Below are 17,668 nucleotides of genomic sequence, written 5' to 3' on the forward strand. Positions count from 1 at the left end.
AGCCAACTCTGGCAGTCCGCCCGGCTTCAGGTGCATAACCGCACCGCCACCTGATTTTCTGCCCGCAGCTGCAAACGTCATCATTAGTATCGAAGCTTACATCTACCGCATACTCATACATGCCTACAATCCCGGAAGTCGCGGGAGGCTCCTGATTTTTCCGCTAAACCCCCCCCACCCTCGGAAGGGTAGGCACTTCTCCCGCATTCTGCCCACTCCCTAGAAGAATTTTTTTGCGGACCGGCGGTTCACCGAGTAGGGGGCGTGGCCTAATGATGCAATTCTATCCGCCCCCTTATTATTTAAATATGTGCCATTCGCAGCAAATTGTTCCGAAGGGGTGGGCTTAGTGACGCGATCAGTCCAGCCCCGTCCCCAACACCACCTACCTGCTTCTCCTCCCCGGGCTTCTCCCGGGGAGGATAAATGAAATGTCGGCAAGTATACCCCATACTGGGTGCAAGGGATCCATCTGAAACAAGTGCCCCTTCGCCATACACGCCATACCTCAGTATGATGCTGGACCCTGGCTACACACCCATGACCCTTAACCATGACACTCCCATGAGATAGTTTTCTTGGGTGCATCCGCAAAGTAGCCCATCAGTTGCTGCCCGGAAATGCCCGTGTCACTGAACCAGAGAAATGGTGGCAGCCGTAGCCCGCGCCAATGTATGAACGCCGCAGAGCATGCGCAGTTTGCAAATAACGACTAGATGCCTGCGACTCGGCTATATCATTTTCTCCTGCTCTGATGACAAGTAAGGAACCTCTGCATAAGGAAACATACAGACAGTACAGTCTGGTCATTAGGACCCTGACAAGGCAGAAGGTGGAGGCTGAACTCTGCTCCACTTATGAAAGCCATAAATAATGGGGAAGTGAAGATATCTGTTCTATGACCCAGTGAGCATTTGTTCATCTGTCCTAGGAGCACAAGGGACCTGGAACAGTCAGAGCTAGAATGAAAAGAAGGGATCCTCCACAGAAAGGGAGCCCTGGGCCCATTCCCCAGGGCGAGGGTCAGCTGGCCGGCCCCGGGAACATCCCAAACCCAAGAGCACGGATTAGGCAGAGTAAAAGGCGGTGAGTGAATCCTCCTGTTGAGCCCTCATTGTATGCGGCTAATCATTGTCAGACAGGGACAGCACCGATTTGTACTTTGCTCTCAGCAGTTGTGCCTGGGACCCGGGCTCAGAGAAAGGAGTCACTGTATTCTGCACATGCAGCGCTCCTCAAGCTTTCGGGAATCACGGCGCCCTGGAGTACCAGCATTGTTCTCCACGGCGGCCCCAGACCAAAAGTATCTTATGGGGAAATTCTGCAAAAATGATTCCATTTAGTAAATTGTGCTTATTGGGTGTGGTATGTTAGGTGGACATTTGTCATGTTAGGTGGACATTTGTCATGTCGCCGTGCAACAGGTCAACATGGTAGCACAGGGCCGTAACTAGGGTGGTGCGACATGTGCCACGGCACAGGGCACCACAGGGCAGGGGGCGCTGTTCGGCCTGTCAGTTTTCTGTTTATTATCATTCTCTCTTGTAGTTTAATTTCCTTTTATCTCCTGGTCGCCCCTATCTCTCCCTGGGTGACGTCCCCGTCCATCCAGCCACCCCCCCCCCAGCACCTTTAGTCACAACCTCTTTTATTTAATACACATTTTAAAATACTGTCATAACGGAAACTCAAACCTATCACCTCTCACCTGGCAGTCAGACACCTGACACATGAGCCCCACCATTCCTGACGGCAGCCCTGAACACAGCCACCTATTCCCAACCAAGGTGTTACCAGCACACAGGTGTTATGGGCGTGCCACTTTTGTCCCTATTTGAAAAATGGGGCAGTTGCTGTAGTAACAATGTTTAGCATGTGGCCATGTCGACATTTATTATGTCTACATGGACAACATGATAGAATGTCGACATAACGTCCTTGGTGCCACAGCGGTCACTTACCTGGTCCTGGTGGCTCCAGTGTCTTCTTCTGGGTCCCGGCGGACGTGTGAGCAGCAGACATCTGAGGAGCGGCGTTCCGGTAAGTATTCTTTCCCTATCCCTAACCCTCCCTCTAGTGCCTAACCCTAACCCTGCCGGCGGTGCCTAACCCTATCCGTCGGCATCCACAGCATGCCGACGTTTCACATGGTGACATTTCAGATGTTGACATTGTGAGCATGTCGACATTCTGAGGATGTCGTCATGATGCCTGTCGACATGCTGAACCATGTGGACATTATAAATGACGACATGGTCAATGTCGACCATCTGACCGTTTGCTGTGCTTTTCTTTAGGTCAGTTATGAGTGTTGTGCATCTGTTTGTCCACATATTTTATGATTGGCCACCAGCAGGGCAAGGAGCGTGGCCTAATGTAAGAAGGCATGGCAGTATATGCGATCGCTCTCCCCCCTCCTGTCAGGTCAGGGCCGGCTCGTGGGCTGTTCAACCAGTGCGGTCGAACAGGGGAGCCACCCCATAGAGGCGCAGTCCTCCCAATCCTCCTGATTCCAGTGGGAGAGTCCCATTTTTCAGGCACTGTCCCGCTGTTCCTGTCCCGAGGGCAGGGAACCCTCTTTATGGGTCCTGAATGGGAAGCAATCGGGAAGCCGACTGCCTATATACTGGCAGCCGGCTTCCCGACTGTCTTATCCCGGCAAGGGTGAAATGCCCGGCGTCTAAATGTAGACGCCCGCATTTCCCCGACGCCGGGAGACCGGCGCCCGGCATCACGATCGTAGTGATGCCGGGCGCCGCGAGGGGACAGCCGCGGGGGGGGGAGGGTTAGGTTTAGGGCTCCCGGGGGGGACTTAGGGTTAGGCACCCCCCGGGAGGGTTAGGGTTAGGCTAGGGGGAGGGAGGGTTAGGGTTAGGCACCCCCGGGGGGGACTTAGGGTTAGGCACCCCCCCAGGGGACTTAGGTTCAGGCAGCAGGGAAGGGGGTGGTTAGGGTTAGGCACTTAGAGGGGGGATTAGGGTTAGGCACTTAGAGGGGGGATTAGGGTTAGGCACTTGGGGGGGAAGTTAGGGTTAGGCACCCCTAAGGAGGATTAGGGTTAGGGGGGTTAGGTTAGGTTAGTGGATACTTACATATCCACGATCAGGATTTCCAGCGCGGCCGGCGGTATTTCATACCCATTCCTCCTGAATAAGTGTCCCCCATCACTATATTGGCTTTTCGCCGTCCCCTGGGGTTTCTCCACTTTACCATCAGGCAGCTGACTTGGAAGACAGGTCCTGGTGCTGAAGTTGTTCCAGCGTGTGATACCCGCCAGGTAAGTATAACTGGATTGTCCCCACCTTTGTACTACTTCAGCGCGGCCCAAAGGAGAGGGAGCAGGCAGACCGAACAGATATTCTGGTAGTTTAAACTGAACATCACAAACTGCGGCTGCTGCTGTGACTTCTGCAAGAGTGAGAGAGATGTTGATTGAATTCTGTAGGTTTCCTGAATTATAGCTGCAAGTAAATGGACTATTAGTTTTACTTTAAATTAGGGATGTGCAGGCTCGGATAGGTTCGAGTTTGCACGTGGAGTTCGGATTTTTCCCTCCAAAAAAACGGAACTCAGAACGAGGCAAAACGTCATCTTACATGGACGAACATCATCATTCCTGGACAAAAGACCAGGAATGATGATGTTCGTCCATGTAAGATGACGTTTTGCCTCGTTCTGAGTTCCGTTTTTTTGGAGGGAAAAATCCGAACTCCACGTGCAAACTCGAACCTATCCGAGCCTGCACATCCCTACTTTAAATATGATTAACCCTGTCTGCAGAATGTACTGGCTGGATACAGCTACTGTAGATGTGTAGCAGTCCTCACATGACTGCACTGAAAGGCAGCACACACTGGGCCTGATTCAGAGTTGGGAATAGAGAGAGAGATAGCACATAACTATGTACCTGGGGAAACCGTGTTGAAATGCGAGGGGTGTAATACATAATTTTTTTTTTTGCATGTAGGATAAATACTGGCTGCTTTTACATGTAGCCCACAAATACTGCACAGCTTTATTATTACACTGCACTGTAGATGTCAGTTTGGACACCTCCCTCCCAAATCTAAATCTCTCTGCACATTATAAATCTGCCCCCCCTGCAGTGCAGCATGGTGTCACCAAGATGATCAGTTGAGAGAGATCTCTCTCTATTCCCAGCTCTGAATTAGGCCCACTGTCTGTAACGCATAGTGAAACCACCTATAACACATTGCAACCCCCTATCACATGGCTGCGTATCATGTGAACCCAAAGGGAGACTCATTTCTGCTTACATCTGCATTCTAGGGTCACGGCCCTGGTCTGTCGGTTGCTCTGTGTGGAAGTGCATTTAGCATATATGGGGTCTATTTGCTAAGCAGTGTTAGGAGACAAAGTGAAAGGTGATAAGGTACCAGCCAATCAGCTTCCAACTATCATTTTTCAAACACAACCTGTGAGATGGCAGTTAGGAGCTGATTGGCTGGTACCTTATCTAATTTCACTTTGTCTCCTGAGTCCTAACACTGCCTAGTAAATAGACCCCACGGTCTGTGCTGGGACCGTCCTGCAATTGTCATTTCTCTGGTTTCTTACTTATAACTTATGACCGTAACCCATAATAAGATAAACTATATATTACAAGCTTGCCCTATAGATTGTAAACTAGAGAGCTAGGCCCTCTTACCCATACATGCCGACAATCAGCCCCCTCCTTCCGGGAGGGAGCTGATTGTCGGCTAATAGCAGGGGGCGTGTCCGGCCAGATGTGACACGTTGGGGGGGGAGCAGGGGGTGGGGGCACACGATCGCGTCATCGTTGGACCCGCCCCATCTTCATAATGCCATTATTTTTGGCACTGTGAAGCAGGGGGCGAGGCCACGATGACGCGATTCAGGGCGAATCGCGTCACCGCCCCCCCCCGCTGTGGGAATTTCTAGTGGATTCTGGGGGAATGTCGGGAGGCTTGCCTGCCTTTCCGGGGGGCTGGGAGCGGCATCCGAAAATCGGGAGGGTAGGCCCGCCTGCTCTTACCTCTGTCTCTGTCTGTTATTACCCAGTATTGTTTTATTACTGTTTGTTCACAAATATAAAGAGCAACCAAATATTCTGATTCTAAATAAGTAATTGAAGAAATAAAGCATAAGGCTAAGGGGACTATTTATCACTGGCGCAGTGGAGGCCACAAAAAAGTATAATTGCTCTTTGTGGCTTGATAAATACTAAATAGGCCCCTAATGCATGCATACATACATCATACATACATACATACATCATACATACATCATACATACATCATACATACATCATACATACATACATCATACATACATACATACATCATACATACATACATACATCATACATACATTACATACATCATACATACATACATCATACATACATTACATACATCATACATACATACATACATCATACATACATCATACATACATACATTACACATACATTACATACATCATACATACATACATAATACATACATTACATACATACATCATACATACATATATACATACATACATACATCATATATCCATACATTACATACATACATACATACATCATACATACAAACATCATACATAAATTACATACATCATACATATATACATACATCCATTACATACATCATACATACATTACATACATACATCATACATACATACATACATACATCATACAAACATACATAATACATACATTACATACATACATCATACATACATACATATATACATACATACATCCATACATTACATACATACATCATACATCATACATACATACATACATTATATACATACATATTACATACATGATACATACATACATACATCATACATACATACATTACATACATCATACATACATTACATACATACATACATCATACTTGCCATATAGTGGGGGAGGTCCGCGCTAAAGGTGGTATGATTATAAGAATTAGAACAATAACATACTTGACAACTTTCCGGTTGCGCCCTCCGGAAGTCGTGTAAATGGCCGCCTGGACCGCCCACTTTACCAATTAGCTGAATGTAGGCTAGTATGGAGTAGGCAAGTTACAAGTATAATATACATACATACATTATAAAATGAGTGCAACATAGATCAGCTTCTATATCGTCTATATCGTCACAGTCATGTGTGAGCAGGTTCTCTTACATTGTGAGACAATCTATCTGAAGCCCAGACAACTCCTGCCATTTTTATTTACTCTCTCCAATACTTTCACTTAATAGGTCATCCTGATTAGTCGACGACCATATCTAAAAGACACCAGTGAGCATAATGTTGATGGTTAATTTGGTGCAAAGAGTAATGCTGCACTGAAACCCATGGCAACCAATCCCACAGGAGCTTTTAGCAGGCTTGAAAAGACAATGAAAACAAATATGTGATTGGTTGCTGTGAATTACCAGCCCATGTTCTACCTGCACTGCTCTATGAAATAAACCTTAGTACTTTGCGAGACATGACTATAACCAGTAACATTAGTCCAGTATAACGGATGTAACCTCCATATTAATCCACAGAGCAGATGGGTTGTGTGAGGACATGATGGGGCTGTGCTGAGGAATATGATGGGGCTATATAAATAATGATTATATATATATATATCTATATATATATTATATTTCAGACCTTTGCCAAGTTGGGTTGTATACCTGAAAATGTGTGCGCTGATTCTTGCCATCATATACATAAGTGTGCCATTCATTATCAGGATATTCCCTGCCCTTCTCAGCAAGGTCATTTATTTAAATATGGGTAAGTACCACATAATGTATAACCTGAGCACCTTACTGTAATATAATTCTATGTACTGTCGTTTATGTACTGACACAGCACTTCATTCGGAGATTTACGCAAAGCCGATATTTTTCGCAGAACAAGTGATTGTTTGCGATTGCAGCGACTGAACTCGTACATAAGAAAAACTCGCAAAGTGAGGGACAGGTCATCAGCATTTGGGGCCTGATTCAGAGAATGACGCTAATTCGATCGCAGCTGAGATTTCGCACGGAACGCAGCTAAGAAAGTAATGGTTTCAAAGCTTACCTGAGCATAGGGACGCCCACTTCTGCCTTCTTACCTGCGTCTGATATCGCAGATGAGTGTAAATATCGGTAACCAGTTTCAGCACCAGAGGTGGGGCTGCAGCACAGTCCAAAATTCAAAGAGGGGAACCTGAGTGTTTCTGCAGTGTAGGAAGTAGATGAGGCACCATTCCGGGTCACTAGGCCTAAGTATGTCTAACTCCTGAGCATTAGTGTTTCTGCAGTGTAGGAGTAAGATGAGGCATCATTCCGGGAGAGTAGCCTAAGTATGTCTAACTCCTGAGCATTAGTGTTTCTGCAGTGTAGGAAGATGAGGCACCATTTAGGGTCAGTAGGCCTAAGTATGTCTAACTCCTGAGCATTAGTGTTTCTGCAGTGTAGGAAGATGAGGCACCATTCCGGGTCAGTAGGCCTAAGTATGTCTAACCCCTGAGCATTGGTATTTCTGCAGTGTAGGAAGATGAGGCACCATTCCGGGAGAGTAGGCCTCAGTATGTCTAACTCCTGAGCATTAGTGTTTCTGCAGTGTAGGAGTAAGATGAGGCACCATTCCGGGAGAGTAGCCTAAGTATGTCTAACTCCTGAGCATTAGTGTTTCTGCAGTGTAGGAAGATAAGGCACCATTCCGGGTCAGTAGGCCTAAGTATGTCTAACTCCTGAGCATTAGTGTTTCTGCAGTGTAGGAAGAAGATGAGGCACCATTCCGGGTCAGTAGGCCTAACTATGTCTAACTCCTGAACATTAGTGTTTCTGCAGTGTAGGAGTAAGATGAGGCACCATTCCGGGAGAGTAGGCCTAAGTATGTCTAACCCCTGAGCATTGGTGTTTCTGCAGTGTAGGAAGAAGATGAGGCACCATTCCGGGAGAGTAGGCCTCAGTATGTCTAACCCCTGAGCATTAGTGTTTCTGCAGTGTAGGAAGAAGATGAGGCACCATTCCAGGAGAGTAAGCCTAAGTATGTCTAACCCCTGAGCATTGGTGTTTCTGCAGTGTAGGAAGAAGATGAGGCACCATTCTGGGAGAGTAGGCCTAAGTATGTCTAACCCCTGAGCATTAGTGTTTCTGCAGTGGAGGAAGAAGATGAGGCACCATTCCGGGAGAGTAGGCCTCAGTATGTCTAACCCCTGAGCATTAGTGTTTCTGCAGTGTAGGAAGAAGATGAGGCACCATTCCGGGAGAGTAAGCCTAAGTATGTCTAACCCCTGAGCATTAGTGTTTCTGCAGTGTAGGAAAATGAGGCACCATTCCGGGAGAGTAGGCCTCAGTATGTCTAACCCCTGAGCATTGGTGTTTCTGCAGTGTAGGAAGAAGATGAGGCACCATTCCGGGAGAGTAGGCCTAAGTTTGTCTAACCCCTGAGCATTGGTGTTTCTGCAGTGTAGGAGGAAGATGAAGCACCATTCCGGGAGAGTAGGCCTAAGTATGTCTAGCCCCTGAGCATTGGTGTTTCTGCAGTGTAGGAGGAAGATGAGGCACCATTCCGGGAGAGTAGGCCTAAGTATGTCTAACCCCTGAGCATTGGTGTTTCTGCAGTGTAGGAGGAAGATGAGGCACCATTCCGGGAGAGTGGGCTTCAGTATGTCTAACCCCTGAGCATTAGTGTTTCTGCAGTGCAGGAGGAAGATGAGGCACCATTCCGGGAGAGTAGCCTAAGTATGTCTAACCCCTCAGCATGAGTGTTTCTGCAGTGTAGGAGGAAGATGAGGCACAATTCCGGGAGAGTAGGCCTAAGTATGTCTAACCTCTGAGCATTAGTGTTTGTCCAGTGTAGGAAGATGAGGCACCATTCCGGGAGAGTAGCCTAAGTATGTCTAACCACTGAGCATTGGTGTTTCTGCAGTGTAGGAGGAAGATGAGGCACCATTCCGGGAGAGTAGCCTAAGTATGTCTAACCCCTGAACATTGGTGTTTCTGCAGTGTAGGAGGAAGATGAGGCACCATTCCGGGAGAGTAGGCCTAAGTATGTCTAACCCCTGAGCATTAGTGTTTCTGCAGTGTACGAGGAAGATGTGGCACAATTCCCGGAGAGTAGGCCTAAGTATGTCTAACCCCTGAGCATTAGTGTTTCTGCAGTGTAGGAAGATGAGGCACCATCCCGGGAGAGTAGGCCTAAGTATGTCTAACCCCTGAGCATTAGTGTTTCTGCAGTGTAGGAAGATGAGGCACCATTCCGGGAGAGTAGGCCTAAGTATGTCTAAACCCTGAGCATTAGTATTTCTGCAGTGTAGGAAGATGAGGCACCATTCCGGGAGAGTAGGCCTCAGTATGTCTAACTACTCAGCATTAGTGTTTCTGCAGTGTAGGAAGAAGATGAGGCACCATTCCGGGAGAGTAGGCCTAAGTATGTCTAACCCCAGAGCATTAGTATTTCTGCAGTGTAGGAGGAAGATGTGGCACAATTCCGGGAGAGTAGGCCTAAGTATGTCTAACTCCTGAGCATTAGTGTTTCTGCAGTGTAAGAGGAAGATGAGGCACAATTCCGGGAGAGTAGGCCTAAGTATGTCTAACCCCTGAGCTTTAGTGTTTCTGCAGTGTAGGAAGATGAGTCACCATTCCGGGAGAGTAGCCTAAGTATGTCTAACTCCTGAGCATTAGTGTTTCTGCAGTGTAGGAGAAAGATGAGGCACAATTCCGGGAGAGTAGGCCTAAGTATGTCTAACCCCTGAGCATTAGTGTTTCTGCAGTGTAGGAAGATGAGTCACCATTCCGGGAGAGTAGCCTAAGTATGTCTAACCCCTGAGCATTAGTATTTCTGCAGTGTAGGAGGAAGATGTGGCACAATTGCGGGAGAGTAGCCTAAGTATGTCTAACCCCTGAGCATTAGTGTTTCTCCAGTGTAGGAGGAAGATGAGGCAACATTCCGGGAGAGTAGGCCTCAGTATGTCTAACCCCTGAGCATTAGTGTTTCTGCAGTGTAGGAGGAAGATGTGGCACAATTCCCAGAGAGTAGGCCTAAGTATGTCTAACCCCTGAGCATTAGTGTTTCTGCAGTGTAGGAGGAAGATGTGGCACAATTCCGGGAGAGTAGGCCTAAGTATGTCTAACTCCTGAGCATTAGTGTTTCTCCAGTGTAGGAGGAAGATGAGGCAACATTCCGGGAGAGTAGGCCTAAGTATGTCTAACCCCTGAGCATTAGTATTTCTGCAGTGTTGGACGAAGATGTGGCACAATTCCGGGAGAGTAGGCCTAAGTATGTCTAACTCCTGAGCATTAGTGTTTCTCCAGTGTAGGAGGAAGATGAGGCAACATTCCGGGATAGTAGGCCTAAGTATGTCTAACCCCTGAGCATTAGTGTTTCTCCAGTGTAGGAGGAAGATGTGGCACAATTCCCAGAGAGTAGGCCTAAGTATGTCTAACCCCTGAGCATTAGTGTTTCTGCAGTGTAGGAAGAAGATGAGGCACCATTCCGGGAGAGTAGGCCTAAGTATGTCTAACCCCTGAGCATTAGTGTTTCTGCACTGTAGGAAGAAGATGAGGCACCATTCCGGGAGAGTAAGCCTCAGTATGTCTAACCCCTGAGCATTAGTGTTTCTGCAGTGTAGGAAGAAGATGAGGCACCATTCCGGGAGAGTAGCCTAAGTATGTCTAACTCCTGAGCATTAGTGTTTCTGCAGTGTAGGAGGAAGATGAGGCACAATTCCGGGAGAGTAGGCCTCAGTATGTCTAACCTCTGAGCATTGGTGTTTCTGCAGTATAGGAAGAAGATGAGGCAACATTCCGGGAGAGTAGGCCTCAGTATGTCTAACCTCTGAGCATTGGTGATTCTGCAGTGTAGGAAGAAGATGATGCACCATTCTGGGAGAGTAGGCCTAAGTATGTCTAACCCCTGAGCATTAGTGTTTCTGCAGTGGAGGAAGAAGATTTAGCACCATTCCGGGAGAGTAGGACTCAGTATGTCTAAACCCTGAGCATTAGTGTTTCTGCAGTGTAGGAAGAAGATGAGGCACCATTCCGGGAGAGTAAGCCTAAGTATGTCTAACCCCTTAGCATTAGTGTTTCTGCAGTGTAGGAAATTGAGGCACCATTCCGGGAGAGTAGGCCTCAGTATGTCTAACCCCTGAGCATTGGTGTTTCTGCAGTGTAGGAAGAAGATGAGGCACCATTCCGGGAGAGTAGGACTCAGTATGTCTAAACCCTGAGCATTAGTGTTTCTGCAGTGTAGGAAGAAGATGAGGCACCATTCCGGGAGAGTAAGCCTAAGTATGTCTAACCCCTTAGCATTAGTGTTTCTGCAGTGTAGGAAATTGAGGCACCATTCCGGGAGAGTAGGCCTCAGTATGTCTAACCCCTGAGCATTGGTGTTTCTGCAGTGTAGGAAGAAGATGAGGCACCATTCCGGGAGAGTAGGCCTAAGTATGTCTAACCCCTGAGCATTGGTGTTTCTGCAGTGTAGGAGGAAGATGAGGCACCATTCCGGGAGAGTAGGCCTAAGTATGTCTAACCCCTGAGCATTGGTGTTTCTGCAGTGTAGGAGGAAGATGAGGCACCATTCCGGGAGAGTGGGCTTCAGTATGTCTAACCCCTGAGCATTAGTGTTTCTGCAGTGCAGGAGGAAGATGAGGCACCATTCCGGGAGAGTAGGCCTAAGTATGTCTAACCCCTCAGCATTAGTGTTTCTGCAGTGTAGGAAGAAGATGAGGCACCATTCCGGGAGAGTAGGCCTAAGTGTGTCTAACCCCTGAGCATTAGTGTTTCTCCAGTGTAGGAAGATTAGGCACCATTCCGGGAGAGTAGCTTAAGTATGTCTAACCCCTGAGCATTGGTGCTTCTGCAGTGTAGGAGGAAGATGAGGCACCATTCCGGCTGAGTAGCCTAAGTATGTCTAACCCCTGAGCATTAGTGTTTCTCCAGTGTAGGAAGATGAGGCACCATTCCGGGAGAGTAGCTTAAGTATGTCTAACCCCTGAGCATTGGTGTTTCTGCAGTGTAGGAGGAAGATGAGGCACCATTCCGGGAGAGTAGGCCTAAGTATGTCTAACCCCTGAGCATTAGTGTTTTTGCAGTGTAGGAGGAAGATGTGGCACAATTCCCGGAGAGTAGGCCTAAGTATGTCTAACCCCTGAGCATTAGTGTTTCTGCAGTGTAGGAAGATGAGGCACCATCCCGGGAGAGTAGGCCTAAGTATGTCTAACCCCTGAGCATTAGTGTTTCAGCAGTGTAGGAAGATGAGGCACCATTCCGGGAGAGTAGGCCTAAGTATGTCTAACCCCTGAGCATTAGTATTTCTGCAGTGTAGGAAGATGAGGCACCATTCCGGGAGACTAGGCCTCAGTATGTCTAACTCCTGAGCATAGTGTTTCTGCAGTGTATGAAGAAGATGAGGCACCATTCCGGGAGAGTAGGCCTAAGTATGTCTAACCCCAGAGCATTAGTATTTCTGCAGTGTAGGAGGAAGATGAGGCACCATTCCGGGAGAGTAGGCCTAAGTATGTCTAACCCCTCAGCATTAGTGTTTCTGCAGTGTAGGAAGAAGATGAGGCACCATTCCGGGAGAGTAGGCCTAAGTATGTCTAACTCCTGAGCATTAGTGTTTCTGCAGTGTAGGAGGAAGATGAGGCACAATTCCGGAGAGTAGGCCTAAGTATGTCTAACCCCTGAGCATTAGTGTTTCTCCAGTGTAGGAAGATGAGGCACCAATCCGGGAGAGTAGCTTAAGTATGTCTAACCCCTGAGCATTGGTGTTTCTGTAGTGTAGGAGGAAGATGAGGCACCATTCCGGGAGAGTAGGCCTAAGTATGTCTAACCCCTGAGCATTGGTGTTTCTGTAGTGTAGGAGGAAGATGAGGCACCATTCCGGAAGAGTAGGCCTAAGTATGTCTAACCCCTGAGCATTGGTGTTTCTGCAGTGTAGGGAGAAGATGAGGCACCATTCCGGGAGAGTAGGCCTCAGTATGTCTAACCCCTGAGCATTAGTGTTTCTGCAGTGTAGGAAGAAGATGAGGCACCATTCCGGGAGAGTAAGCCTAAGTATGTCTAACCCCTGAGCATTGGTGTTTCTGCAGTGTAGGAAGAAGATGAGGCACCATTCTGGGAGAGTAGGCCTAAGTATGTCTAACCCCTGAGCATTAGTGTTTCTGCAGTGGAGGAAGAAGATGTAGCACCATTCCGGGAGAGTAGGCCTCAGTATGTCTAACCCCTGAGCATTAGTGTTTCTGCAGTGTAGGAAGAAGATGAGGCACCATTCCGGGAGAGTAAGCCTAAGTATGTCTAACCCCTGAGCATTAGTGATTCTGCAGTGTAGGAAAATGAGGCACCATTCCGGGAGAGTAGGCCTCAGTATGTCTAACCCCTGAGCATTGGTGTTTCAGCAGTGTAGGAAGAAGATGAGGCACCATTCCGGGAGAGTAGGCCTAAGTATGTCTAACCCCTGAGCATTGGTGTTTATGCAGTGTAGGAGGAAGATGAGGCACCATTCCGGGAGAGTAGGCCTAAGTATGTCTAACCCCTGAGCATTGGTGTTTCTGCAGTGTAGGAGGAAGATGAGGCACCATTCCGGGAGAGTAGGCCTAAGTATGTCTAACCCCTGAGCATTGGTGTTTCTGCAGTGTAGGAGGAAGATGAGGCACCATTCCGGGAGAGTGGGCTTCAGTATGTCTAAGCCCTGAGCTTTAGTGTTTCTGCAGTGCAGGAGGAAGATGAGGCACCATTCCGGGAGAGTAGGCTTAAGTATGTCTAACCCCTGAGCATTGGTGTTTCTGCAGTGTAGGAGGAAGATGAGGCACCATTCCGGGAGAGTAGGCCTAAGTATGTCTAACCCCTGAGCATTAGTGTTTCTGCAGTGTAGGAGGAAGATGTGGCACAATTCCCGGAGAGTAGGCCTAAGTATGTCTAACCCCTGAGCATTAGTGTTTCTGCAGTGTAGGAAGATGAGGCACCATCCCGGGAGAGTAGGCCTAAGTATATCTAACCCCTGAGCATTAGTGTTTCTGCAGTGTAGGAAGATGAGGCACCATTCCGGGAGAGTAGGCCTAAGTATGTCTAACCCCTGAGCATTAGTATTTCTGCAGTGTAGGAAGATGAGGCACCATTCCGGGAGACTAGGCCTCAGTATGTCTAACTCCTGAGCATATTGTTTCTGCAGTGTATGAAGAAGATGAGGCACCATTCCGGGAGAGTAGGCCTAAGTATGTCTAACCCCAGAGCATTAGTATTTCTGCAGTGTAGGAGGAAGATGAGGCACCATTCCGGGAGAGTAGGCCTAAGTGTGTCTAACCCCTCAGCATTAGTGTTTCTGCAGTGTAGGAAGAAGATGAGGCACCATTCCGGGAGAGTAGGCCTAAGTATGTCTAACTCCTGAGCATTAGTGTTTCTGCAGTGTAGGAGGAAGATGAGGCACAATTCCGGGAGAGTAGGCCTAAGTATGTCTAACCCCTGGGCTTTAGTGTTTCTGCAGTGTAGGAAGATGAGTCACCATTCCGGGAGAGTAGCCTAAGTATGTCTAACCCCTGAGCATTAGTATTTCTGCAGTGTAGGAGGAAGATGTGGCACAATTGCGGGAGAGTAGCCTAAGTATGTCTAACCCCTTAGCATTAGTGTTTCTCCAGTGTAGGAGGAAGATGAGGCAACATTCCGGGAGAGTAGGCCTCAGTATGTCTAACCCCTGAGCATTAGTGTTTCTGCAGTGTAGGAGGAAGATGTGGCACAATTCCCAGAGAGTAGGCCTAAGTATGTCTAACCCCTGAGCATTAGTGTTTCTGCAGTGTAGGAGGAAGATGTGGCACAATTCCGGGAGAGTAGGCCTAAGTATGTCTAACTACTGAGCATTAGTGTTTCTCCAGTGTAGGAGGAAGATGAGGCAACATTCCGGGAGAGTAGGCCTAAGTATGTCTAACCCCTGAGCATTAGTATTTCTGCAGTGTTGGACGAAGATGTGGCACAATTCCGGGAGAGTAGGCCTAAGTATGTCTAACTCCTGAGTATTAGTGTTTCTCCAGTGTAGGAGGAAGATGAGGCAACATTCCGGGATAGTAGGCCTAAGTATGTCTAACCCCTGAGCATTAGTGTTTCTGCAGTGTAGGAGGAAGATGTGGCACAATTCCCAGAGAGTAGGCCTAAGTATGTCTAACCCCTGAGCATTAGTGTTTCTGCAGTGTAGGAAGAAGATGAGGCACCATTCCGGGAGAGTAGGCCTAAGTATGTCTAACCCCTGAGCATTAGTGTTTCTGCACTGTAGGAAGAAGATGAGGCACCATTCCGGGAGAGTAAGCCTCAGTATGTCTAACCCCTGAGCATTAGTGTTTCTGCAGTGTAGGAAGAAGATGAGGCACCATTCCGGGAGAGTAGCCTAAGTATGTCTAACTCCTGAGCATTAGTGTTTCTGCAGTGTAGGAGGAAGATGAGGCACAATTCCGGGAGAGTAGGCCTCAGTATGTCTAACCTCTGAGCATTGGTGTTTCTGCAGTATAGGAAGAAGATGAGGCAACATTCCGGGAGAGTAGGCCTAAGTATGTCTAACCCCTGAGCATTGGTGTTTCTGCAGTGTAAGAAGAAGATGAGGCACCATTCCGGGAGAGTAGGCCTAAGTATGTCTAACTCCTGAGCATTAGTGTTTCTGCAGTGTAGGAGGAAGATGAGGCACAATTCCGGGAGAGTAGGCCTAAATATATCTAACCCCTGAGCATTAGTGTTTCTCCAGTGTAGGAAGAAGATGAGGCACCATTCCGGGAGAGAAGGTCTCAGTATGTCTAACCCCAGAGCATTGGTATTTCTGCAGTGTAGGAAGATGAGGCACCATTCCGGGAGAGTAGGCCTCAGTATGTCTAACCTCTGAACAATAGTGTTTCTCCAGTGTAGGAAGATGAGGCACCATTCCGGGAGAGTAGCCTATGTATGTCTAACCCCTGAGCATTAGTGTTTCTCCAGTGTAGGAAGATGAGGCACCATTCCGGGAGAGTAGGCCTAAGTATGTCTAACCCCTGAGCATTAGTGTTTCTGTAGTGTAGGAGGAAGATGAGGCACCATTCCGGGAGAGTAGGCCTCAGTATGTCTAACCCCTGAGCATTGGTGTTTCTGTAGTGTAGGAGGAAGATGAGGCACCATTACGGGAGAGTAGGCCTAAGTATGTCTAACCCCTGAGCATTAGTGTTTCTCTAGTGTAGGAGGATGAGGCACCATTCCGGGAGAGTAGGCCTCAGTATGTCTAACCCCTGAGCATTGGTGTTTCTGTAGTGTAGGAGGAAGATGAGGCACCATTCCGGGAGAGTAGGCCTAAGTATGTCTAACCCCTAACCATTAGTGTTTCTGTAGTGTAGGAGGAAGATGAGGCACCATTCCGGGAGAGTAGCCTAAGTATGTCTAACACCTGAGCATTGGTGTTTCTGTAGTGTAGGAGGAAGATGAGGCACCAATCCGGGAGAGTAGGCCTAAGTATGTCTAACCCCTGAGCATTAGTGTTTCTCCAGTGTAGGAAGATGAGGCACCATTCCGGGGGAGTAGGCCTAAGTATGTCTAACCCCTGAGAATTAGTGATTCTGTAGTGTAGGAGGAAGATGAGGCACCATTCCGGGAGAGTAGGCCTCAGTATGTCTAACCCCTGAGCATTAGTGTTTCTGTAGTGTAGGAGGAAGATGAGGCACCATTCCAGGAGAGTAGGCCTAAGTATGTCTAACCCCTGAGCTTTAGTGTTTCTGTAGTGTAGGAGGAAGATGAGGCACCATTCCGGGAGAGTAGCCTCAGTATGTCTAACCCCTGAGCATTGGTGTTTCTCTAGTGTAGGAGGAAGATGAGGCACCAATCCGGGAGGGTAGGCCTAAGTATGTCTAACCCCTGAGCATTGGTGTTTCTCTAGTGTAGGAGGAAGATGAGGCACCATTCCGGGAGAGTAGGCATAAGTATGTCTAACCCCTGAGCATTGGTGTTTCTGCAGTGTAGGGAGAAGATGAGGCACCATTCCGGGAGAGTAGGCCTCAGTATGTCTAACCCCTGAGCATTAGTGTTTCTGCAGTGTAGGAAGAAGATGAGGCACCATTTCGGGAGAGTAAGCCTAAGTATGTCTAACCCCTGAGCATTGGTGATTCTGCAGTGTAGGAAGAAGATGATGCACCATTCTGGGAGAGTAGGCCTAAGTATGTCTAACCGCTGAGCATTAGTGTTTCTGCAGTGGAGGAAGAAGATTTAGCACCATTCCGGGAGAGTAGGACTCAGTATGTCTAAACCCTGAGCATTAGTGTTTCTGCAGTGTAGGAAGAAGATGAGGCACCATTCCGGGAGAGTAAGCCTAAGTATGTCTAACCCCTTAGCATTAGTGTTTCTGCAGTGTAGGAAATTGAGGCACCATTCCGGGAGAGTAGGCCTCAGTATGTCTAACCCCTGAGCATTGGTGTTTCTGCAGTGTAGGAAGAAGATGAGACACCATTCCGGGAGAGTAGGCCTAAGTATGTCTAACCCCTGAGAATTGGTGTTTCTGCAGTGTAGGAGGAAGATGAGGCACCATTCCGGGAGAGTAGGCCTAAGTATGTCTAACCCCTGAGCATTGGTGTTTCTGAAGTGTAGGAGGAAGATGAGGCACCATTCCGGGAGAGTGGGCTTCAGTATGTCTAACCCCTGAGCATTAGTGTTTCTGCAGTGCAGGAGGAAGATGAGGCACCATTCCGGGAGAGTA

The 17,668-nt window shown here is 47.9% G+C and overlaps 1 protein-coding gene across 1 annotated transcript in view; it reads left to right on the top strand.

Annotated features, from left to right (window-relative positions):
• The first annotated feature begins 918 nt into the window (after positions 1–918).
• The window catches only part of ABHD12B (abhydrolase domain containing 12B), a 42,656-nt gene continuing 25,906 nt past the window's right edge, over positions 919–17,668 (top strand). Inside the window, exons 1-2 of the mRNA XM_088444133.1 lie at positions 919–1,086; positions 6,651–6,778. Of these exons, the coding sequence (XP_088300259.1) occupies positions 965–1,086; positions 6,651–6,778 (250 nt within the window). The 5' untranslated portion in view covers positions 919–964. The remainder of the gene's footprint in view (positions 1,087–6,650; positions 6,779–17,668) is intronic.

Source organism: Taudactylus pleione, unplaced genomic scaffold, assembly GCF_031769625.1.
Source record: "Taudactylus pleione unplaced genomic scaffold, aTauple2 ptg000350l, whole genome shotgun sequence".
NCBI classification, from domain to species: domain Eukaryota; kingdom Metazoa; phylum Chordata; class Amphibia; order Anura; family Myobatrachidae; genus Taudactylus; species Taudactylus pleione.